Source organism: Bufo gargarizans, chromosome 2 (assembly GCF_014858855.1).
Source record: "Bufo gargarizans isolate SCDJY-AF-19 chromosome 2, ASM1485885v1, whole genome shotgun sequence".
Taxonomy (NCBI): Eukaryota; Metazoa; Chordata; class Amphibia; order Anura; family Bufonidae; genus Bufo; species Bufo gargarizans.
In genome coordinates this window covers 599,968,136-599,993,233 of record NC_058081.1, presented here as the reverse complement: position 1 = coordinate 599,993,233, position 25,098 = coordinate 599,968,136, and the positions used below count along the sequence as shown (strand labels likewise).

The 25,098-nt window shown below is 44.3% G+C and overlaps 2 protein-coding genes across 6 annotated transcripts in view; both read right to left on the bottom strand.

Moving 5' to 3' along the window:
* The window catches only part of TNFRSF4 (TNF receptor superfamily member 4), a 29,173-nt gene extending 17,936 nt beyond the window's left edge, over nucleotides 1-11,237 (bottom strand). For 2 of the 3 annotated variants that reach the window (XM_044281933.1, XM_044281935.1), the window contains exons 1-2: nucleotides 10,765-11,237; nucleotides 9,253-9,598 (exon numbers count right to left, since the gene is read on the bottom strand). In XM_044281933.1, coding sequence (XP_044137868.1) covers nucleotides 9,253-9,394 — 142 coding nt within the window. In that variant the 5' untranslated portion in view covers nucleotides 9,395-9,598; nucleotides 10,765-11,237. Of the gene's footprint in view, nucleotides 1-9,252; nucleotides 10,240-10,764 lie in introns of those variants that run through there. The other variant, XM_044281934.1, reaches the window with a different exon arrangement.
* Nucleotides 11,238-11,639: 402 nt separating this feature from the next.
* The window catches only part of SDF4 (stromal cell derived factor 4), a 67,952-nt gene continuing 54,493 nt past the window's right edge, over nucleotides 11,640-25,098 (bottom strand). Inside the window, exons 7-9 of one of the 3 annotated variants that reach the window (XR_006387926.1) lie at nucleotides 14,132-14,184; nucleotides 13,422-13,581; nucleotides 11,640-13,062 (exon numbers count right to left, since the gene is read on the bottom strand). Coding sequence is in view for 2 of the 3 variants with exons in the window: in XM_044281930.1 (XP_044137865.1) it covers nucleotides 13,777-13,952; nucleotides 14,015-14,058; nucleotides 14,132-14,184 (273 nt within the window). In the remaining variant the exon portion in view is untranslated. Of the gene's footprint in view, nucleotides 13,063-13,421; nucleotides 13,953-14,014; nucleotides 14,059-14,131; nucleotides 14,185-25,098 lie in introns of those variants that run through there. The other 2 variants (XM_044281930.1, XM_044281932.1) reach the window with 2 other exon arrangements.

Sequence of the window (25,098 nt, the reverse complement as noted above, 5' to 3'; positions counted from 1 at the left end):
GTATAGAGCTGCGGGATCCTGATGATCTAGACATGTTCCTGTCTGCATTGAACTTGCCAGCAGTTCATCTACCTGACTGGCAGGTCATTCCAGCTCTGCCATCTCGGTCCTCAAGTGGGCATCTTAGAAGAGCGGCCTCAGAGAGGGCGTATTCTCAGCAACCAGCGAGACCGTAAACCTGAGACTGGGTCGTATAAGTATTCATCTCTTTTGATATTTCAGGGACGACCTCGGAAATAAGTACCTATTTGGGGGGAATGAAAATGCTTCTGCCTTCTCTTTTCTCCCCCTTTCTTCTTATCTCTCTGGTTATGTTACTCTTATGCCTAGGGGTAATTCTCTTGCAGTTTGTGTAGGTTTGCTAAGTATAGCTCACAGAAAGCTTAGTGCTGCAGAAACGATCTGGTAGATACTGAAAGCTGTACGTGTTTGTTTTCATGTTCATCTTTTAGATGTGGCCTTCGGGCCTCTCAGCCCTGTGGCGGCTTCCTTGGTCCGTCATTGGAAGTCCGTCTCCTACTGTAACTCTCGCTCTATCTGGTATAGGACGAGTTGGTCCCTCTACTTGGGACGGTTACCTGACTTTGCAACTCACCCCTGTTTGTCCCTTTCCTTTTTCTTTCTTCTCCTCTTCCTATTGCCTCCTTGGCTGGATAGTCGGTGATTGCCAGACCTCCTCGGGACGCAGGGTATTCTTGAGGTGGTTTGTGCGAACCCTTGACTACCCTTTTCTCCTCCCCCTCTTAAATATAGCCTAATAAGTTCGATTTGTATCTGTCATCATGGTGGGGCCACCAAGTGTGAAGTTAGCCTCACTAAATGTTAGAGGTTTCAATACCCCGGAAAAGCGATCAGGGGTGTTGTACGGCATGCACAGGGAGAGGGTGCAAATTCTGTTGTTACAGGAAACACATTTCAAAGGGGAGCAGATTCCGAAGATTTTGTCAAAACATTATACTTATTGGGTTCATAGCACTAACCCGGATGCTAAGTCTAAGGGTGTTTCAGTTGCTCTTCATAAATCATTGCCTTATACCTTTCTAGAGTCACAATCGGATCCTTTGGGCCGGTTCCTGTTCTTGAAGCTTCAAATCCATGAGAGAGTGTACACCGTCGGAAATCTCTACTTGCCCAATACCAGACAAAGCAGAGCTCTATCAGGTATTCTCACTAAGTTAGATGCTTTTGCTGAGGGACTGGTGCTGCTGGGTGGTGACTTCAACATGATCATGGAGCCCGCTTTGGATTCCTCTTCAGGTAGAACTTCGGTTCCCTGGTCGACAATTACCAGAACTAAACATTTGCTACATGCTAGACAGTTAGTTGATGTTTGGAGGATACTCCATCCTAAGGATAAGGATTTCACCTATTTTTCCCCGCCGCACCAGTCCTACAGCAGAATAGATAGATTCCTGATATCCCATCATGCGCTGTCCTATTCTCCTGACGCTCACATAGGTTCCACTCTTTGGTCAGATCACGCACCAATATTTCTATCCCTAGAATTACCGGACCTAGTGGCTAGGGAGTGGACATGGAGGTTGAACAAGTCTCTTTTGAGGGATAGTGTATGTAAAGCTGATCTGGAATCAACGATCAGACAATTTATTGAGAACCACTCACTGGATGACACTGCCCTCCCATTACAGTGGGAAGCATTGAAATGTGTGTTACGGGGCGTTTTGGTGAGCCATGGTGCTAGACTCAAAAGAGAGAAGGGGGCGAAGATCAGGCAACTTTTGCACCATATAGCTGAGCTAGAGCAATCGCATAAGCAATCATTGGATCCACTCGTTCTTTCTGAGCTGACGGTGGCTAGGGACCAACTTAAAGTGTTGCTCTCTGCCTCTGCTTTTAGGAATGTTGAGCGGTTTCGCAGTTACTTATTTGCACATTCCAATAAACCTGGGAAGGCGTTAGCGCGCTATATACACCCTAGACAACAGGCTAGTTTTATTCCAAATATACTAGATGCTAAGGGTGCTTTGGTGCATCATCCTAGACAAATAGCGGAAACCTTCAAAGAGTATTACGAAGGCCTGTATAGCATACGAGGACAATTTGCGGACATGCCTGCAGAGGCGTTTGCTGATAAGATACATGCATATATGGAGGAGACAGCGCTTCCCACGATTCCCATAGACAGAGGAGCGGAAATTGAGGAGGATTTTTCAGAACAGGAGATAGGAGATGTTTTGAAGTCATTAAAGGGGGGTAAAAGCCCTGGCCCGGATGGTTTTACTGCACCCTTTTTTAAGGATTTTAAAGAGCTATTATTGCCTTTTCTTCTAAGGGTATTTAATAGTGTATCTCCCTCTTGCCCTTTCCCTAGACAGGCCCTGGAGGCTCATATAGTTGTAATCCCGAAACCCAATAAAGATCCAAAGGTTTGCACTAATTACCGTCCCATATCCCTGATCAATTGCGACATTAAAATCTATTCCAAACTCTTGGCGAATCGTCTTAATAGTGTTCTCCCTGGCGTTATCCACGGCGATCAAGTAGGGTTTGTACCCGGTAGGGAAGCCAGGGATAATACTATCCGCACGATTAACCTTATTTCTGGGGCTAAAAGTGGGGGGGTTCCTCTCTGTTTATTCTCAGTTGACGCTGAAAAAGCGTTCGACAGAGTTAATTGGGAATTTATGACTGCGGCGCTGAAGCAAATTGGCTTAGGTCCTACGGTAATAGGGAAAATTGCTGCCTTATACACGATCCCCACTGCCAGAGTGAGAACAAATGGCATATTAGCCTCCTCTTTCTGCATAAAAAATGGGACTCGGCAGGGGTGTCCGCTGTCTCCCCTACTGTATGTGATCGTTATGGAACATCTAGCTAATGCATTACGAGCTAACCCAGATGTCACGGGCATACAGTTGGGGAGCGAGCATCATAAATTGGCACTTTATGCTGACGACCTTCTTATGTATGTTTCAAATCCTCATGTCACTGTCCCATCTATCCTACATGAATTCCATAGGTTCGGCCTCCTGAGCAACTTTAAAATGAATCCCTCCAAAAGCGAGATGCTCAATATTTCACTTCCTACGGAGGTAGCTTCCCAAATTCAAAGCAACTTTCCCTTTCAATGGCAGACCATTAGTATAACATATTTGGGTTTGCAGATCCCGAAACAGCTTCACCTACTATATCCTCTTAATTACCTGCCATTGCAGAAGAAGGTGTTGGAAGACTTGCAGAAATTCTCTCTGAAGCGCATCTCATGGTTTGGTAGGCTCGGGGTCGTTAAGATGGACGTTCTTCCGAGATTTCTGTATGTCTTTCAAACTATCCCGATAAGCGTTCCAGGTGGATATTTTGCGGTTCTTCAGAAGGCCATTAATCGGTTCATTTGGAATTCAGGTAGGTCTAGGATCGGTTCTAAGGTGCTGACTAAACATAGAGATAAGGGAGGGTTGGGCCTACCAGATCTTAAGGTATATCATGCATCAGCATTAGTGATGAGGATCATAAACTGGTCAGTTAGGGATTCCCCGAAACTCTGGATTAGGATGGAGAGAGAGCTCTCCCCACTAGATTTATCGATAGCACCATGGCTTACCAACCGCCCAGCTCAAGAGTGTTGGCCTTTTTTGGTGAGACACGCCTTGGCCTGCTGGGATTATTGGACCTTGAAGTTTCAGATTTCGCACAAAAGAGGTCCCATGACTCCAATTATGGGTAACCCTGACTTCATGGCAGGAGAAAGGGCATCCAATTTTCTAATCTGGCACAAATCCCAATACCCTAGGATCCGTGACGCTATGACGCAACAACGCTTGCAAGAATATGGTTCCCTTGTATCTGATGGCAGGCAGAATGGCTCCACATGGCTTGCATATGCTCAGTTGCAGTCTTTCTTCCATAGTCTGTTTGATCACAGGTCATGTCCTGACATGACGTCTTTTGACAATATCTATATGAAGCCTGATATTCACTGCAAGCTTATCTCACAGTTGTATGGAGTTCTAATGGATAGTAGTAATCCTGATTTAGCCCCGTTTTTTAGAAAATGGGAATCTGATCTAAAACTTTCCTTGTCCAAGGAGGATGTCCTGAAGGTGTGTGCACTCTCTCATGGATTGTCTATGGCTGCGCATGCAAAGGAGAAGAACTTTAAGATTCTGTCCAGGTGGTATTATTGCCCTTTGACTCTCAGTAAGATGTTCCCAAGTGTCTCTAACATGTGCTGGAGATGCAATTCAGCGGTGGGGTCCATGCTGCATATATGGTGGGAATGCCCAATAATAAAGAAATTCTGGGACCAGGTGTTCCTCATTTGTAACAAATTCACAGGTAAAACGGTTCCTAACTCCCCTGGGATTGCTCTTCTATCACTTATCCCTGGCTCGATAGCTAGTATTAAGAAAAATCCATTACGGTTCTTTTTAATAGCAGCGCGTATGGTAATTCCACGCCAGTGGAAGAAGACAGAGGCTCCCTCTCTCTGTGCATGGGCGTCCGAAATTAGAAGTTTGATACGAATGGAAGAGCTGACAGCGCTTTCGCAGGGTACAGAGAGCAGGTTCTACGGTAAATGGAATCCTTTGTTGGATTTTGTACAATCTCCTGAGTTTTCAAGGCTAATAGGGGAACTAAGTAACACAGGGCGGGGAGGGTTGGGAACTGGGGTGTAATAGTTTTACAGTTTGCATCTTGTATTTCATTCTCTGGTGATAGCAGTCTGGTTATCTACATAGCGTAGGTAGTTTTCTTGGGGGTCACGAGTGTGTGTGTTCCCCTTTTTCTTTTCTTTTCTTTCTTTTCCTTTTACATGTGCCTGTACTGGGAGATAGTTCATCCTTGTATGCTACATGTGTTTTGCCTCCCTTGATTTTTGTTGGGTCTCTGGGGGTGAGGGACAAGATTATTAATCTGCTATATGATATGAATATTGCAGTGTATTTGAGTATGTTCTCTTTATTTCTAATATTCTGTACTTATCGATACTATTTGTTCATGCTGATTGTTATTGACAATGTGGATCCTGCGTGATCCTATATATTTTTATGGTACTAGTGTCGCTTAATGCTCAAGTGCTTATTGAGTGAATTTGACACATTTTGAAAATAATAAAGTGGAGTAAACATAAAATGTATATATAAAACATTTCCTGTTGCTAGTTTTTCTTTTTCTTAAAGATGGTTTCCCAGAATTTTAATATTGATGGCGTATTGTCAGGATAGGCTATCACGATCTGATTGGCGCGGGTCCCACACCTAGCTCCCATCCCAGAACTACACAGCTCCATCTATTGCGTGGTAGATGGAGCTGGTAAATTAGCACAGACATTAATGTCCTGAATCCTGTGGGCACAGCAATGGCGCAGAGCTGCAGTACCGCACACAACCTGTGGACAGGGGTAGTGCTGTTTTTGGAAGAAATCAGTCACGTTTTCTACTCCTGGTCAACTCCTTTAAAACCATCTGTCTTCAGATAAAAAAACGTACTACCTAGCACAAAGCAGCTGCCTCTGGAAGTAGAACTGTTCACCGGGCTCCAATTCTAAATATGAAGGGACAATGAATGGCTTCTGATTTTCCAACAAGATGGAAGATGAGCCTGGTCAGGAGGGGTGTAAATGGACCAGTCTTGAACTGATTAAGTCATAAAGGGGTTGTCCAAGTCATTTTTATTGATGACCTATCCCCAGGATAGGTCATCAATATCAGATAGGCGGGGGTCCGATACCCATCACCCCCACTGATCAGCTGGTTGAAGAGAAGACGCACATCGTGCCAGAGCTGCTCTCTCTTCATTGTTTACCGGCTCGCGTTCGCATCCGCAGCGATGGGCAGAAGTAAATACACCTAAGGCTACTTTTACACTCGCGTTTTGTGCGGATCTGTCTCGTATCTGCACAGACGAATCCGCACGAATAATGCAAACGCTTGTATCCGTTAATAACGGATCCGTTTGCATTATTCATATAAAAAAATAAAAAAAAGTCTAAGTCAAAACGACTTACATTGAAAGTCAATGGGGGACGGATCCGTTTTCAATTGCACAATATTGTGTCAGTGAAAAACTGATCCGTCCCCATTGACTCACATTGTAAGTCTAGACGGATCAGTTAGTCTCCGCATGGTCAGACGGTCACAAAATCTCTGCAAGCTGCGTTTTAGTGACTGTCTAAAAAACGCAACGGAGACCAAACGCAGCCAAATTGAGGCATTCTGAACGAATTCTGACCCAGAAACGCCAGTGTGAAAGTAGCCTAAGCCGTCCCATTCATGTCAATGGGGGAAAGGGGGGGGGGGTGATCCTATACAAGTGTATAAGAACGAGCTGTCCCATCGAAGTGAACGGGTGTCGGGTATGTGATCATCTTGGATTGAAGATTTGGATTGACAGTATCAGTAATACAAAAGAAATTGCTCTGAGACGATCACCTAAAAAATGGTCCTTCAGGTAAGTGGTCTCATGGCTGAAGGCATCTCATATAAACCCCTTCAACACTGAACGGCTTCCTGCTCAGCTTGATTATAATCGTCATCAAATTCAAACCAAACTGTTGCAACTTCTTATGAATAAGTTGTGCAAAGTAAAGCAACATTTCACCACTCGATAAGGATTCAGTGGGGTCCCCAACCAAAAAGCACAGACTACAAGGTCACCCATGCATTGTGACTGGGGAGTAAACCTAGTTACAAATACATTACTAGTGTGTGAGAGCATGCCTGAATAACAATTCCTCACTGTATTCCTACCATTCTCTTTGAAGGGGCGAGGGGGGCTGAGAGGTACCTAAAGGGGTTATCCAATAAAATATATGTATTGCCTAGTTGCAAATTAGGCAATAAATGTCAGAATGCAGGGGGTCTCGAGTACCTGCTTTGAATGAAGCAGTAATGCGCATGTCGGTCCACCACTCCATTCACTGTTGGAGCACTGTCTACCTCAGCCTCATAGATGTGAATGGCGTAGTGGACCAACTACTCCATTCATAGAGGAAACTCAGGAAACCTTGTTCTCTGCTTAATGAGGGGTCCAACTGGTGGGATACGATATTTATTATTTATCACCTATCCTGTGCAGCTAATACCTAATAATTATGCATGTTGCATGGATTTTTATTCAGTAGTTTTCTTCTTCGGCTAAAGGAGGGTGGTCCACATACCCATGTAGGGTACCCGCATGCTCAGAAATACAGTCAGTTGAGAATACGATAGTAGCAGTGGTATACCGCAGCGCACCTGCAGTAGTAGCTGGATGTGTGAGTAATGGACTAGTCACATTGGGGTTTTCCCTCTAACTTCTTTCCACTTGTGATGTATGAAAAGTGCAGTGTCTGCAAATCTGTAAATGTAAACTATATTTATCCCAAGTCAAAAATAATGTACTTGTCACGTCTAATTTTACAAAAACTGAAAAAAACATCCCCCCCCCCCCCCCCCCCCCCAACCCTCACACAGGAGGTTCAAAGGAGTTGCACATGAAACATATCAGCAAAAGGAAGTGATAGATTAATATCTGGTAATGTGCAGGGTTTACGTCAGTTCCCCCGACGCCTGGGGAAATTACACACAGGACAGGGACGTAGATGAAGGCTGGTTTGATAGGGTCGTAATACGGCCACACATGAGCACCCATAATACGGATATAATGGCGAATACACACAAGTGGTCTACAATAAGTACATGTATGAAGAACCGCAGGGGTCCACATGTTAAACCACTAACATGTTTGCTAAAATTCTGCCATATGACAGCAGTGTGGCACTGACCCCCCCGCCAGCCAAATACCCGTACAATAAAACAGCCCTTCCTCCGGCGGCAGGGGGAACGCCTATTCGCGGGTGGCAGTTTGTGACCTCAATCAGCAGAAGTAAAAAGAGTAAGGCTACTTTCACACTAGCATTTTTATTTTCAAGTATTGAGATCAGTCATAGGGTCTCAATACCGGAAAAAAACGCTTCCGTTTTGTCTCCATTCATTGTCAATGGGGACAAAACGTAACTGAACAGAAAGGAATGTTCCAAAATGCATTCTGTTACACCAGCGTGTCCTCCTAGGCACTGCCTTCTACTGGAATGTCCCCCCATAGACTTATTATAGGACAGATCCTCAGAACTGGAACCAGTCCTAACCCTGAATGGGGGAATGACCACATTTATGTGCAGTCAACAATCTAAATGGGGTCCCACCTGCCTCTAAGTAATCTATCCATCTAAGGGTACTTTCACACTAGCGGTTTTCTATTCCGGCACTGAGTTCCGTCCTAGGGGCTCAATACAGGAAAAGAACTGATCAGTTTTATCCTCATGCATTCTGAATGGAGAGTAATCCGTTCAGGATGCATCAGTTCAGTCTTTTTAGAAAACCGTAGCATGTTGTATTTTTACCTCCGGCCAAAAATCCGTAACACTTTGAACGCCGGATCCGGCATTTTTTCCCATTGACTTGCATTAAAGCCCTGTGTTCCGGCATGTTAAACAAAAAAAAAAAAACAAGTCCATAAATGCAAGATCCGTTTTTCCAATGCATTTTTTTCATCAAGATTCAAATGTAATACGTTTTCACACGTTTTTTCCAGATCCGCCTGCCGGATTCAAACAACGCTAGTGTGAAATTACCCTAACCTATCCAGGGTTGCCAACCAGAACTTTTCTTTCTGGACAATTTATTCCCAAATCACAGACATCCAACACCTTTTAGGGAAAAATTGGAAAACTATAAAGAATGATAAAGATTATAAGTAATACGTGTCTGTAGCTCAATAGACTGATAAGATCTCATTACCAGCATTTACTGTGAAATAATGGTAATTACCACCAAAATCATCTAGTTAAGCACCACCAGCCAAAAAAAAAAAAAAACACACCACACATTGTGGACACATCTATTTTTTTCATAGACATGGGGGGGGGGGGAGTCACCTAGTTTTATGGACTGTCCAGAAATTTCTGGACGGTTGGTGAAACTGAATCTAGCGATCTATTGTATCCAACAGATGTGGAAACACAATATAGTCAATTTCATGTTATTGTCAGAAAACACAAATTACAAAGAATAAATTATACAAATAATTCAGATTATTGATAGATAAAAATAGTTTTGTTTTAGACACAGTATCTATAACATGACACATAAATATATTGATTACACATATAAAGCATCACTAGGAGATAATACTACTAATACATCGTCCCGATAACCTGATCCATATCGCGATCTAGCTACAATAACACTAAGATCACTGTACAGACCCTGCGGTTATTAGACATCAGGTATGAGCTGTATATACACCCACCTGCGGCACAGTAGTTGCAGCACACGTCTCGTCCCTCCGCGGTGTCCACATACTGGTCCTGAGGACACCGCATGGCGGCCGCCGCCAGCAGCAGGGCACAGTGTAGAAGCAGCGCGGTACCGCAGAGACTGCCGCCGGCCATCTGCACCAGTGACACACAACACACTGCTCCATTCACTCCTCGTCTATTATGAGTCCGGGAAGGGGCGGGGCGTTATAAACACGCCCCCTGCTTTGCCTTCTGATACTTGTGGTGAACCTGTAGGGCGTGCTGGGAGAGGCGGCTGCGCAGTAGTGGGTTTTTTTTCTTGCCAGGATCAAGCAATTAGATCGCAGCTTTCATGTGCTAGGAAAATAAAAGCTGAAAATGGATTGGGTGCCTGGGCATTTTTCTCCATTTTTGCACTACCATTAGAAAAGCCTATCATAGCAACCAATCAGGTCCCAGCTTTCATTTTTTCAGAAACCTTATGGAAAGTAAAAGCTGCTATGTGATTGGTTGCCATGGGTAACAGCCCTAATAGTCACATTTCTGTTTTTGAGTGATTTTTTTAGTGCCTTCAATATGCCGTGCTGCACCCAGTGTGGTCAGCTTGCTGTGGTTGTGCAGCTAAGAATGGCACAAGCGCTCTTGGTGCCCAGTACAAGAGTTTCAGAATGTGCCCCTCCACTAGGGTTCACAATATAGCAATAAGACAGCACCACTCACTGGACACTTCCAGCTGGTCCAATTTGTGGTGGTGCCTGCAGCGAGTCCCGGCCTTTTGGTCCTCACAAACGTCAGATAATGGTCTAAAGCCACGGCACTCCAATGATTTTTTATCTTCTGAAGTTTATTTGCACCCAAAATAGCAACGTTTCGACCTATCCGGTCTTCATCAAGCTGAGTTCACACTTGAGCGTTGCGCAAACGCGAGTTTTTATGCGCGTTTTTGTAATAGTAAACGCGCGTTTGTGTGATTCACTACAGTGTCCTATGGCCACAAACGCCCCAAAAGTCGCTCATGTACTTTTTGGAGCGTCGGGCGTTTTACAGCGCGATCGTACGCGCTGTAAAACGCCCAAGTGTGAACCATTCCCATAGGGAATCATTGGTTTCTCCTTGTTGAGCGTTTTACAGCGCGTAGGAACGCGCTGTAAAACGCTCAGGTGTGAACCCAGCCTTATCCTCCACTAGGGTTGCCACCTTTCCCAACAAAAAATACTGGCCAAGTTTAGGGTACTTTCACATTAGCATTGTTGGATTCCGGCAGGCAGGATCGCCCCACCCCCCGGATCCGTTAGTCCATTGCCGGAAATACCAACCGGATCCGGCAAACCATATGTAAACGGAGATCATTTTTACCAGATCCGTCAGACGGATCCGGTGAAATAGCGAATCAGTCTTATCCGTTATCATCCGTTTTCTGATGAAATAACAGATACGGTATTTCAATTTTCAAACATCAAAAGAAACTATTTTTACATGCAAATTATACAGTGGCTATAAAAAGACAAACGAAGGTCACATACCCCTCAGAAGATAGCAAAGATGATGCCGGACCACATCCGCTTTGGATTTCAGGCTCTAATCCTCGTTTCCCGCTGGAGAAGACGTCTTCGAGCCAGACGGTGTTGTCGCTATTGGGTGCATTTAAAGTTCTGTTTCTGGAACTGCGGAACTATCCGGACAAGTTTCATAAGTACCTTTTCCTGGTTCAAAGCTGAAATCTGACATATTTCCATACCCCATGGTACTAAAATGTTATTTATTTTATACTGCACTATACCTACTGCTGCTCTTGATTGCGCAGGCCAAAGGCTTTGGAGGCTCTGCATTAGTATTGTTCACTGTGACTTCACCGACTCCTATGGTCAGGATTTTACCCGTATCTTAAAGGGAGTCTGTCAGCACAATTACCCCTTTTGAACAGTTCCCATAGCGCTGTAGCCGCAACACAGATGATTAAAACGGTACCTTTATATGCTTTTGTGGACTTTTAAAACTGCCCAAAAACGAACTTTGATGCATATGTAAATGAGGGCTCGCAAGTGCCCGGAGCGGCGTCCACCGCGTTGGTGCCCAGGCAGCTCTGCCTCTTCGGCTCTTATCCCCGCCCAGCCTCTTCCTCTGCCCGCCCATCTGTTTTCTCTCCCCCTCAGCGAGATCCCACGCCTACGCGATGACTTCCTTGGTCGGGGCATGTGCATAAGCTACCGCGATGCCGTGCCAGCAATGGGCATCGCAGTGCGCATGCCCCGGCCAAGGAAGTCATCGCGTAGGCGCGGGATCTCGCTGAGGGGGAGAGAAAACAGTGAGTTGGCCAGTATTGAAAGCTTTGGCCCGCGGACCACTGTAGCAGTTTCCAGGATGAGAGACTCCTTTGCTGAATATTTTTGCTCCGAGGCAGGAAGAGTGGACTGGCAGGACCGAATGATTAAAATTGTTCTTAATTTTGTTTTCATTCAATTTGAATTTATTCTTCACACAGTTTGTTTGCGTTGTTATGTTGGTGGTTGGATACACTAGTATGTATTGTTTTTCAAAACCTGTTTTGTAAAATTAGTCTGTTTTATAAAAACATATTGATCTCCCCACACTGGAGGAGCGACAAATACTTGTGTCACTCTTCCAGCGCTGTAATATTATGTCAGGCCTATAGTCTACACACTACTGCTTGTCAAGATACTCTCCCCACGCTGTAGGAGCGACAAATACTTGTGTTGCTCTGCCAGTGCTGGGAGATTATGTCAGGACTCTATGCTACACACTTTTGCTTGTCAACATTATCTCCCAAAGCCAGCGGAGCGACAAATACTTGTCGCTCCACCATTGCCGGGAAATTTTAAGTGTTCCAAGAGAACCCATTTTGGATAAAAATAAAAATAAAAAAAACAAACATTTTCTAAATTAAATAATATTTATAAAGAATAACATTTTTGATAAAATAAATATATAAAATTTTTTTTTGTAAAACTTATTTATAATTGCCTATAAAAAAAGCCTGGGGGAACTAGAAGGGTGGGGGGTGAAGGGAAGTGCACGGTTTGGGGCCCCTCTGTCCGTTTGTTCTTCTGCCACTGTGGACAAATAAGTGCGTGTTGAGGGAAGTGAAACAGAGGGAGTATTTAAAGTGGAGGATTGGGCAGGAGATTGAGTTTCCCGAGCTAGAGTAGAGGGAGTGGTGAAAGAGGTTGGAGGATAGTAATGAGGAGGAGAGGAAGAAAAGTGGTGAGAAAATAGCTTGGGGGTTTGGGACTGCGATGGGATATGGGAAATGGGATGGAGCTAAGTGTGGGATGGGGATAGGTGTGGGATAGGTGTGGGATTGGGGATAGGTGTGGGATGTGGGATAGGTGTGGGATGGGGGAAGGGATGTGGGGCGGTGTTGCACTTGCCACAAGACGCAGTCCACTTGTCTTCTGGCCTCAAAGAGCTGGTCTGGCGTGAACTGTTCCATCACGGGGAGCAAAGATATCAAATAGTGATGCACCGGACTCATTTGCGAAGTCAACACCGCCCACTCCTGTAGACGCCGCAAATTATCCTCCAAAGCGGCAACTCTATTTGTGAATCCCATCAAGGACTCGTAAGCGAGCCTTGTGAGATCCTCGTAGTCCGCCTGACGGCTCCTACCTGACCTCTGGCGAAGCATGAGGGCCTCAAATAGTGGTGCTAAAGTGGCCATTGTTGCGTCACCAGAGGGCACAGGTAGGGGAACATTGAGGTCCTGACCAGTTGCTTGAGCTGGATGAGAGGGACCCGCGGTGGCCGCCTCTTCAGGGACCGCCTCCTGGGGAACTTCAGGCGCCCGAGTATTGCTTGCTCTTCTGTAAAGCAAAGGAAAAAAAAAACAATTAGCAATTGTATTTCGGTGGAGAACCTCTGGATAGAGGTGAGCAAAGCGACTTCTGATGCTACATAGGAAGTTGCATTGCAAAAAAATTTCATACAAATACTGTACCATAGGTAGAGCCCATACATTCTATTAGTTTACAGAGAAGTGTTTATGGACAGTATGTTTTTTTTTTTTGGAAAGCAACTTTAGATGTATAACCTGAAGCACGCTTCGCTCATCTCTACTACACAAAATAATATGTGAATGTCCAAGACAGAGTGCCAAATGACAGTCTGCCTGGGCCATACACATAGATTGGAGAACATAATCTGTATAAACATAATATCTTACCGTCGCAGCTCTAGGGTTCTTCGTAGGAACCCCAAGGCGGCAGAATAGCGATATGTTCACCTTGAGGCTCTTCCCAAACCACTCGAGCACTGAAGTTCCTCGTTATAATCTTTCTTGTAGCGGTCCCTGAATGACCTTCACCGAACCACGATTGTCGACCCTAAAACAAAAACAAAAAAGATTAGTCTTTAAAATACATGAATTGTTGACATCAAAAATGGTCATGTGGTCCATCAACGGTGGTCGTTCCTCCACCATTTGGATAAGGAGGTCATTGTCAACAAAAACACTGCCAACAGCCTCCTCGTCCATTCTGGTGGAGACTCGGGAACCCTTAAAAAATTAACATAATATTTTAAACTTTAAAAAAAACTTTGATTGAAAATACTCTCACAACCCCGATCGCAGTGTGCTCCCAGACTTCCTCTGGCAGAGGCTCGACGATCTCTCTGAGAGGCAACGGGACGAGATGGCTGTAAACTACCAAAAAAGAAAATGCTAATTTAAGAACATACAATAACATGTATCTTTAAGAAAAAAAAAAAATGTAAACACCTACTGTTTGCTGTCCTCCACCCCCGACTTCCTCCTCTGTTGGACTTTCATGGCCGGGAGGCATCTCCTCCAGAGATGATGACTGAGAAAAATAAAATAATAATTAGAATAATTACACAAAATTACAGTTGGGAATGCTACCAAACTTGACATACCGTATCATGTCGGCGAGGAGGAGAGCTTTCAGCCTCACTTGAAGAAGATATGCCTGTAGAAAAAATTATAATAATATTTGCACTTTACGGAAGACAAGAGACCCATGAAAATATTACTTACTTGTCATTTTTTGAAAAAAAAAGGCGGACGGCCTAAATAAAGCTGGCCGGTTTTTAGTTATTATTTTTTTCTAAAAAATTCATAAAAGGAGTGGTAGTCATAATCTTGTACTTAAGACTACTACTCCTGGCATCCACTATGTACTTATACTACCTGCAGTCCCTATGCAAAAGTACCGTACATAGGGACTGCAGGTAGTATAAGTACATAGTGGATGCTAGGAGTAGCAGTACCTAGGACTACTACTCCGAGCATCCACTATGTACTCATACTACCTGCAGTCCCTATGTGCTTTTGCATAAGGACTGCAGGTAGTATAAGTACATAGGTGATGCTAGGAGGAGTAGTACCTAGGTTACCACTCCTAGCATCACCTATGTACTTTTAACATACAGCTCCTATGTATAAGTACATAGGCGCTGCTTATATCTAATTTTTCTATTGTTGCAACAAGAAAAAAAAACTTTATACTCACCTTCAATGGTGTGCTTCCTTCTCCCTCGCAGGCTGGAGCAAAGAGACAAACAGGAAGCTGCGCCACCAGCTCCTCCTATATCCCATCACATATGAACATGGGACCATCACAGATGCCTTCAGCTGCCAACTGCACATGCAACAGGTCCGCCAGTGTCATAGGTACAAATCTGACAGATGCCCTTTAATTTAAAGGCAGAGTGTTGTTTTTTTCCAATTACACCCCCCCCCCCCCTTTAAAGGTATCTTGACACTCCCCTACTATGCCAAACCTCTGTCCTTGCCCTGCAAACTTCATTCAGTAGTAAAGTATTGATGACCCATCCTCAGGATAAGTCATCAATATCCAATCGATTGGAGTCCGGCTCGTGGCACCCCTGTTGATCTGCTGTTTTAAGAGGCCACAGCCAATTGGTTAGAGTTGTAGCTTTTTCCTAGTAAAATGATGTCACGTTCATTGGTCACATGGTTTATGTGCAGCTCTGTCCCATTCTACTGAATAGACCTGGGTTGCAATACCAAGTACAGCCTCTATACCAGGCATGCTCAACCTGCAGCCCTCCAGCTTTTGTAAAACTACAACTCCCACAATGCCCTGCTGTAGGCTGATAGCTGTAGGCTGTTCGGGCATGCTGGAAGTTGTAGTTTTGCAACAGCTGGAGGGCCGCAGGTTGAGCATGCCTGCTCTATACAATGTACTGTGCTGTGCATGATATGCTGTGTGGAGGCCACAGCATTCACTGGAGTGCCACAAACTCATCAAACTGCTGATCGGTGGCAGCCCTGGGAGTCGGACCACCACTGATTAAATACGGATGACCTATCCTGCGGATAGGTCATCAATATTCTGCTTCCGGAAACCCCCTTTAACCATAAGACACAGAATTTGAAACTCATGGAAATCTACATGGCAGGTCTAGTTTAACATATAACACCATTGTGTTGGTGTACATATGTGCAGCGGACCGCTGGGGAGTGCGTGGAGAAGGGACTAGTAGTTGAGGCTCTGAAGGTGGTGGCAGTACTCACAGATCACAGTGGCAGTCTCTACTCTTGCGCTCCCTATGGTCGTGCAGTGACTTGAGGACACACCCTTTCTTCCCTCTGGGCACACCTTGGTATTGGGGCTCCTGCCTGATGTTGATTGGGGTGCCCTTGATGTTGGATGTTTTGCCATGTGTAAGGCAGGACTTGTGGACCATGGAGACAATAACCAGGCCCATTGCTATCAATAAATAAATTCTCTCTTTACTAAACTGATGACAGGGGTTGTAGTACAAATAGCAGCAGAAGGCACAGCTCCACAGTATATTACAGTGCAATATTCTTTCAATAGTAGCGTATGAGCAGAAACAATGATGGTGGTTATAGTACTCCCTTTCTCTAAAGACACTTTGCAGTCTCTCAACAGAACCACAGGCATGCAATAAGTCATTCTGCTGTTCCTGGACTGAGAGGTGCCAAAGCCATGGATACGGATGGCCAGTCAGTCTCAAAGTATAGGGAATGCTTTGGCAATATTCCCTTCCACACAGTGCTTCGGTCCCTGTTTGTCAACTTCCGGCACAGCTGGGAGGTCACGTGTGCGGCTGCAGTCAATGACTGGCCCCAGTGGTGGCTTGTCCCCACGTAGCATATGACCCAGTGTCACGTTGAGAGATCTGAATATAGATTCATAAAGCTCATAAATGAGATGCCTACCCCCTATATTATCCCACACCACAAAGGTCCCTAGCTAACATTTTATCATGGAATTGTTATGTATGCAATTTCCTCGTATGATAAGTATAAATGTCTCACTAAATTCAATACAATGGTTTAATAGAAATCTCCTTTGTGATTTGGATGCCGAGACGGGTGGGCTCATGTCTGCCGGTGCTGTACCTTGTAAAAACTTCATGTACTGATGTGGTTAACACTGTGTGAACATATTAGAAAAAGGCGAGGGGGCGATTGTGGTGGTACATACACATCAATGAATAAAAAGCACTAAATATATCTGAGCTACGGGCTGAGGCTGGATTCATGATTTTTCGTTCCAATCTCGTTTAGTGGAAATAATTGCTTGTAAATTACTGGAAACAGTCGTTTGACGTTGGCGATAATCACTGCTCTGGTACCGGACAGAGGCGGACATACCAGTGGTGCCACCTTTGCAGCTGCAGGGGCCCAATAAGTAAGGGAGCCTCGTCACCTTAAAATCTATTTTATACTGCAAGTAAAAACCTGAGCTAATGAATTTCATGGCTAATTACACCGCGCAACAATGATTTTGCTACTGAGAGAAAAACATGTGATTTATACTAAAATGAGCGCGCTGATTCCAAATATGAACTCGGAATTTGCCCGACACGTCTAGATTTCAGTTATAATATTCATGCATTATATTGGAGATATTCCAATGGACATGTCTAGACCTGTTAGGACGCACTCGGGCTGATGTCAGCAGTAAGTATATAAGCTGGACAGATTTTGATAAAGTGATCTGTTATAGTGCTATCAGTTTTGAAACTTAAGATGGATAAACGCAAATGTGTTAACGATCCAGACAATTTCTGCTACATATGTGGTAAATACACTACTTACGATCAGCGCAAGAATCTGACAAAGCGAGTGCGTCTTGCAGCTTGGGATGCATTTGTGCTAGTAGTGCAGAACTTCCTTGGGAACAGACGAGCTGCAAACTATGCAGAACTAGTAGACAACATGCTTCCAGCATAGGAACAACTTGGCTGCCGAATGTCATTGAAAGTGCATTTCTCACATTCCCATCTTGACTTTTTCCCACCTAATTTGGGACACGTAAGTGACGAACATGGAGAGCAGTTCCATAAAGATATTTCTACAATGGAGAACAGGTATCATGGCCGCTGGAATCCCAACAGGATGGGGGACTACTGCTGGTTTTTGCAACGGTCATATTTTCCCGTTTCACAAACGCAAAAGCAGATGCCTGAAGCACTTTTAACAGTACTGGGCCTTGCTCAAGTAAGACTTTTAAACTGAAAAACAAGACTTTTTGAAATTGTGTTATTCCATTACATTTTCATACACTGTTTACTACGCAAACTTTGATGTAGATCAGATAATTGTTGGAGTAAAACGGTTTAAAATTATTCAATGCTTTCCAATGGCTTAATACATTTAGGCATACTTATGTATAGCAAAATTTTGTGACCTGTTACAACAATTCTGACTTCGGATTTGTAATCCGCACACTCGATTTAGTATAGGACAAATGGTTTTTGCCCAGTAGCAGACGAAAAGTTTTTTGTTTTTTTTTTGTTGCGTGGTGTAATGGCTGCCGGAGAGACAAAAGGGGGCGCTCTGTATGGGATAATCTTGAGAAACAAGGGGGAGATATTAGATAACAAGAGGTCCATATACTGTTCTGGCACTGGGGCCCTCAGCTGCTTGTGTCCACCCCTAGTAATGGAAATGTTATTAATCAGGGAAACAATTTGATTTCGCTATTAGCATAGGAATGAATGTCCTCCGAGTGTATTTGAGAACAATCTATATACAAGTCGTTTGAGATAAGGAAAAAAGTACCAAAGATAATCTATTCTGCAGCTTCATACTAGCCAGTGCTCCAGGTGACTACGTGGGTTCATTGTTTATGGTGCTCTGAACAGAACTGGTAGTCATTTAGCCAGGATATCCCAGCTTTTCCTTAATGGGGTATTCCCATTGTGACAATTCTGACATTTGTGGGCATATCCACAAAATAAGCCATACGTTCCTAATAGGTACGGGTCTAACCTCTGAGATATTTAGCTCAAGAACGGGGACCACCGCTTTCTACGCAGCAGCCATGAGATGGGGGTCAGGGACCCACTCCTATCGTATCCAAACATATCCACCTGTGGACATGCAATGTCAGGATGGGACTAACCCTTTAAACAATCTATTTTCTGCATGAGATACTCTTTAATTAAGGAAAGTGAAATGGCATGTGGCTGGCAGCTTTAAGGGGGCATGTGAGTGACTGGGAATGTTCCAAGTGATGCTTTTTTCAGGGGCTTCTGGCTGGCACAAGGATCACACTGGTCACCTGTGACAATAATGGGCCCCAAAGGTCCAGCAGAGGACAACCCCTTTTGGAGCTGACTTTGGAGCCAATCACTTGTCACTAGGGTCTATAATTTATAGGATGATTCACAAATGACCTATAAGTTCTTACTGGCGATATCTCCTGTGTGTACCATGATAGTTTATGAAGCAATTACAAGTGGACGTGCACATGTTCAGTATAGATGGAGGGGGGTCCCTGGTCAACCGCAGGACCCCCTAATGCGACACTGGCTGGCACCTTTGAGAACTTGTGGCAGCGGATATGTTTTGATTTAGAAAAGATCCATTTATGATTTTGGTTTAGGAATGTGACATTTGGCCTCCTCATTCCTCAATCTCAACAGATTATAGGTTTATATCTATAGCAGTTTCTGGTTACCTAAACTGTGACTGCAAGGTGCACATCATGACGTAAGCGTTTAATTCCAGTATTCGAGATGAATGATAGCCAGAATATCTGCAGCTGTGGTGGAAACTCACACGAGAAGTTAGTAGCTTCCGCTCGCACGTATCTACCACAGAGATCTGTCACATAGAAAAGAATCCGACACTTAACATCAGTCAGGTAAATGGTGTCTGTGGTTGTGATTGATATCGGTTCATGCTGTGAGCTCATACTACGTATGGTTACGTCTCCTTCCATATAACAATGGAACATGTGCCAGGTTAGAGAACGCCAATGCATAGAATACTATTCACCTATGGCCAAGTAATAGTATGTTTCCGTAATGTATAGTATTCATTCAGCCATCTTTGCTATCCTATGCATGCACACGATCATGGTTTGGCTCCGCATCCGAGCCACATTTATTGCGGGTCGGGTGCAGACCTATCCACTTCAATGGGGCCGCAAAAGATGCGGACAGCACATCATGTGCTGTCTGCATCCATTGCTTCGTTCCGTAGCCCCGCAAAAAAAAAATAGAACATGTCCTATTCTTGTCCGTTTTGCGGACAAGGATAGGCATTATTACAAAGGATCTGCAACCCAAAAAAAAAAAGGATACCATACAGACGTCATCCTTTTTTTTTTAGCGGATCCGCAATTTGCAGACTGCAAAACACAAATGTTTATGTGTATGTAGGCCAGTGATGGTGAACCTTTTAGAGACCGAGTGCCCAAACTGAAACCCAAAGCCCACTTATTTTTCACCAAGTGCCAAGCCAGCAATTTAACCTGAATAGCAATATAGTATATTTTCCATATATCATTTAGCTATAATAGCCTGCCAACATTCAATGCACTGCCTGTGCCATTCATAGTACGCACTGCGTTGATGAAGGACAGGAAAAATCAAAGGCATATTAGTAAACCAAAGATTTTTTCAAGGGTGCGGGTGCCCACAGAGAGGGCTTCGAGTGCCGCCTCTGGCACCCGTGCCATAGGTTCGCCAACACTGATGTAGGCTAAAGCAGGACAAACAATGTGTCTCGACATCAGTGCATGAAGCTGACACAGGGACACTTACTGTACATGGGTACACAGAACAGGGCATGGCGGTGTTACACTGTGTCAGTGACTGAGAGGGTGAAGATTCAGGTTCATCTGCAGAGCTGAGAAAGTAAAACTGCATCAGAACTGGGGGTTCAGCACTGGAAATGACCTTAATTCCATGTAGGGTCGAGGACCTCATCATCATTCACATCATCTTCCACCCAGTCTTCACCCCTGCCCTCCTTGTCGGTCTGCACACTTTTAAAAGCCCCAGTAGTTGGCACCTGTGTTTCGTCATCATCTGAGACGTGCTGCGGTGGTTCTCCCATGTACTCATCTTTAAACATAAGTGGTTGGGCATCGGTGCACTCGATCTCTTCCACTTCTGGGGCAGGGCTATGTGGATGGCCCTGGGAAACCCTGCTAGCAGAGTCATCAAAAAGCAGAAGAGACAGCTGCATGACTTGGGGCTCAGACTGCTTGGCTGATTTGCAAGGGGGTGAGGTGAAAGACTGATGGACATCAGCTGCAGGTGCTAACTCAGATCTTTCAGCCACATTAGGCACGATCAAATAATGCTGAAGGTTCTGTCGCCTACTCGCACCTGAGAAAGGTGTTTCACTTGTGCGTATAGCTGGCACAGATCGACCACGTCCTCTCCCTGCAACAGGAGCTCCACCAGCAGCACCACGACCGGGGCCACGTCCCTTATTCAACACTCTCCTAATTCTCCGCAAATTTTGGATCTTGCCCAAAATGGGTGTTTTTTTTTTATAACAGAATAGAACACCAGTATCTAATCTTAGTTTTTGGCCCAAAATTGGTGTTTTTTTAAACCCAGAATATTATTGCAGTATTTCAAGCTTGTATCTCACACTGACAGTTGCAGCCAAGGCTGCAAATTTAGTATTTGGCCCAAAATGGGTGTTTTTTTAAAACCCAGAATATTATTGCAGTATTTCTAGCTTATATGTCACACTAACAAATGCAGCATAGGCCCCAGATGTAGAGTATTGCTTAAAATGGGTGTTTTTTTTTATAACAGAATATGACAGCAGTATATAACGCTTGTATTTCACACTGACAGATGCAGCAAGGGCTGTAAAATTTAGTATTTTGTCCAAAAAGGATGTTTTTTAAAACCCAGAAAATTATTGCTGTATTCAAGCTTAAATTGCACACTGACTAATGCTGCATAGGCCCCAGATGGAGGGTATTGCCAAAAAGGGGTGCTTTTTTAAACCCAGAAAATTATTGCTGTATTTCAAGCTTGTATTTAACAATAACAGATTCAGCAAACGCTGCAAAATTAGGATTTTGACCTAAACGGGTGTTTAAAACCCAGAAAATTATTGCTGTATTTCAAGCTTAAATTGCACACTGACTAATGCTGCATAGGCCCCAGATGGAGGGTATTGCCAAAAATGGGTGTTTTTTTTAAAACCCAGAAAATTATTGCTGTATTTCAAGCTTAAATTGCACACTGACTAATGCTGCATAGGCCCCAGATGGAGAGTATTGCCAAAAAGGGGTGCTTTTTTTTAAACCCAAATGCACATACAGGTCCTTCTAAAAAAATTAGCATATTGTGATAAAGTTCATTATTTTCTGTAATGTACTGATAAACATTAGACTTTCATATATTTTAGATTCATTACACACCAACTGAAGTAGTTCAAGCCTTTTATTGTTTTAATATTGATGATTTTGGCATACAGCTCATGAAAACCCAAATTTCCTATCTAAAAAAATTAGCATATTTCTTCCGACCAATAAAAGAAAAGTGTTTTTAATACAAAAAAAGTCAACCTTCAAATAATTATGTTCAGTTATGCACTCAATACTTGGTCAGGAATCCTTTTGCAGAAATGACTGCTTCAATGCGGCGTGGCATGGAGGCAATCAGCCTGTGGCACTGCTGAGGTGTTATGGAAGCCCAGGATGCTTCGATAGCGGCCTTAAGCTCATCCAGAGTGTTGGGTCTTGCGTCTCTCAAATTTCTCTTCCCAATATCCCACAGATTCTCTATGGGGTTCAGGTCAGGAGAGTTGGCAGGCCAATTGAGCACAGTAATACCATGGTCAGTAAACCATTTACCAGTGGTTTTGGCACTGTGAGCAGGTGCCAGGTCGTGCTGAAAAATGAAATCTTCATCTCCATAAAGCTTTTCATCAGATGGAAGCATGAAGTGCTCCAAATTCTCCTGATAGCTAGCTGCATTGACCCTGCCCTTGATAAAACACAGTGGACCAACACCAGCAGCTGACATGGCACCCCAGACCATCACTGACTGTGGGTACTTGACACTGGACTTCAGGCATTTTGGCATTCCCCTCTCCCCAGTCTTCCTCCAGACTCTGGCACCTTGATTTCCGAATGACATGCAACAGTCCAGTGCTGCTTCTCTGTAGCCCAGGTCAGGCGCCTCTGCTGCTGTTTCTGGTTCAAAAGTGGCTTGACCTGGGGAATGCGGCACCTGTAGCCCATTTCCTGCACACGCCTGTACACGGTGGCTCTGGATGTTTCTACTCCAGACTCAGTCCACTGCTTCCGCAGGTCCCCCAAGGTCTGGAATCGGTCCTTCTCCACAATCTTCCTCAGGGTCCGGTCACCTCTTCTCGTTGTGCAGCGTTACAGAAAATAATGAACTTTATCACAATATGCTAATTTTTTGAGAAGGACCTGTATGCTGTGCTGGTGCACAGAACTTGCATAAAATGGCCGCCGCCGCCCACCTAACAGACGGATAAAAGTTATTTTTCTGGGTTACTGGGCTCAGGACAGGGTAAAAAGATTGTGCACTACACCAACAAAACAAAATCTAGGTAGATCGCTGAGTTAAAAAGCACTTCAGATTAAAGATTCTGTCCAATTCTCGCCATCACAGCAGCAGCATTCTATCCCTACACTAATCAGAGCAGAGTGACATGCAGTGCTACGTGCCTCTAGTTTATATAAAGACTGGATCACATGCTGCACTGGCCAATCACAGCCATGCCATTGGCTGTGATGGCTGTGATGGCTTCTAAGGGCACAAAAGTTAAACGCTTGTTGATTGGCTGCTTTGCAGCCTTTCAAAAAAGCGCCATTAACTCACCGAACACTGAAACGGAACCAAAACTTTTACTGAAATGTTCGGGTTCGGGTCGGGGGTCCAAAAATCCTAAAGTTCGGTACGAACCCGAACTTTACAGTTCGGGTTTGCACAACCCTAGTGCTGATATTTCTATCTGGTCTGATGCGGCATTATAGGCCTTTTCTGCTGTGAAAGAATGTTTTGCTTCGGCCCCTATTCTGGTGCAACCAGACGTGTCTCAGCCATTTATTGTTGAGGTTGACGAGTCCAAGGTAAGAGTAGGAGCAATCTTGTCGCAGGGTCCTTCACCCAGTAAATGCCAACTACTGAAAGGAATTATGTGGGGAATAGGGAATTGCTTGCCATTAAGTTGGCGTTCGAGGAATGGCGGCATTGGTTGGAAGGAGCAATTGATCCTATTACAGTAATTACGGATCACAAGAATCTGGCCTACCTGGAGTCGGCTAATCGACTGAACCCAAGGCAGGCCATTGTTTTTTACCAGATTTAACTTCATCATCATTTACCGCCCTGGGGTTAAGAACGTCAAGGCGGATGCTTTGTCGCGTAGCTTTCCTGGGGGGGGGTGATGAGTCTAATGACCCTAGTCCCATTTTATCTGAAGGGGTAAGTCATATCTGCTCTTTATCCTGATCTCGAGGCCAAGGTGTTGGAGGCACAGGAGGATGCTCCGGACTCTTGTCCTCCGGGGAAATTGTTTGTTTCCTTCGAATTGCGTCACAAGGTGTTCGAGGAACATCATTGTACGGTGCTTGCTGGGCACCCTGGAAGCAGATCGACTGTCGATCTCATCTCTCGCAGATTCTGGTGACCGGGGTTGCGTACGTAAGTGTGTTGAGGACTATGTGTCAGCCTGTGGTACCTGTGCACATGCTAAGGTAACACATACTCGGCCTTCTGGATCTCTGCTTCCATTGCCCATCCCATCCATACCTTGGACCCATTTGTCCATGGATTTTATCACAGATTTAGAGAATTCTTCTGAAAAAAACGTGATTCTGGTGGTTGTCGATCGTTTTAGTAAAATGGCACACGTTATTGCATTAGCTAGTCTACCCAATGCTAAAACTCTTGCACAGGTGTTTGTCAACAACATCGTGAAACTACATAGCATTCCCTCTGATGTGGTGTCCGATAGAGGGACTCCGTTTGTTTCTAGATTCTGGAAAGCATTCAGTACTCGTCTGGGTATACAATTGTCCTTCTCTTCAGCTTTTCATCCTCAGTCGAAGCAGAGTTTGCTATAAATAACCGTAGACAGGAATCCACTGATAAGTCGCCGTTTTTTAGGGCATATGGGTTCTATCCACAGTTTGGTACATTTGCTGGTGTTCAAAATTCAAGCATTCTTGAGGAGGAACAATTTTCCTCCTCTTTGTCTTCTATTTGGTGGAAAATCCAAAATAACATGAAAAAGATGGACAACAGGTATAAGCATGCGGCTGACAGGAGACGTATGAGTGGCCCGAACCTGAGAGTGGGTGATTCTGTGTGGTTGTCTACAAGAAACATTAAACTTAAGGTACCTTCTTGGAAGTTGGGCCCAAGATTTATTGGTCCATATAAGATCACTGCCATTGTTAACCCTGTAGCCTTCCGTCTTGAACTTCCTCAGGCATTGAAAATCCAAAACGTATTTCATAAATCGTTGTTAAAGAAATGTGTCGAACCTGTTGAGCCGTCCTCCTTACCTTCCGCTCCTGTCATGGTGGACAGCAATTTAGAATTTCAGATGAGCAGGATTGGGGACTCCTGAGTTCTCCAGA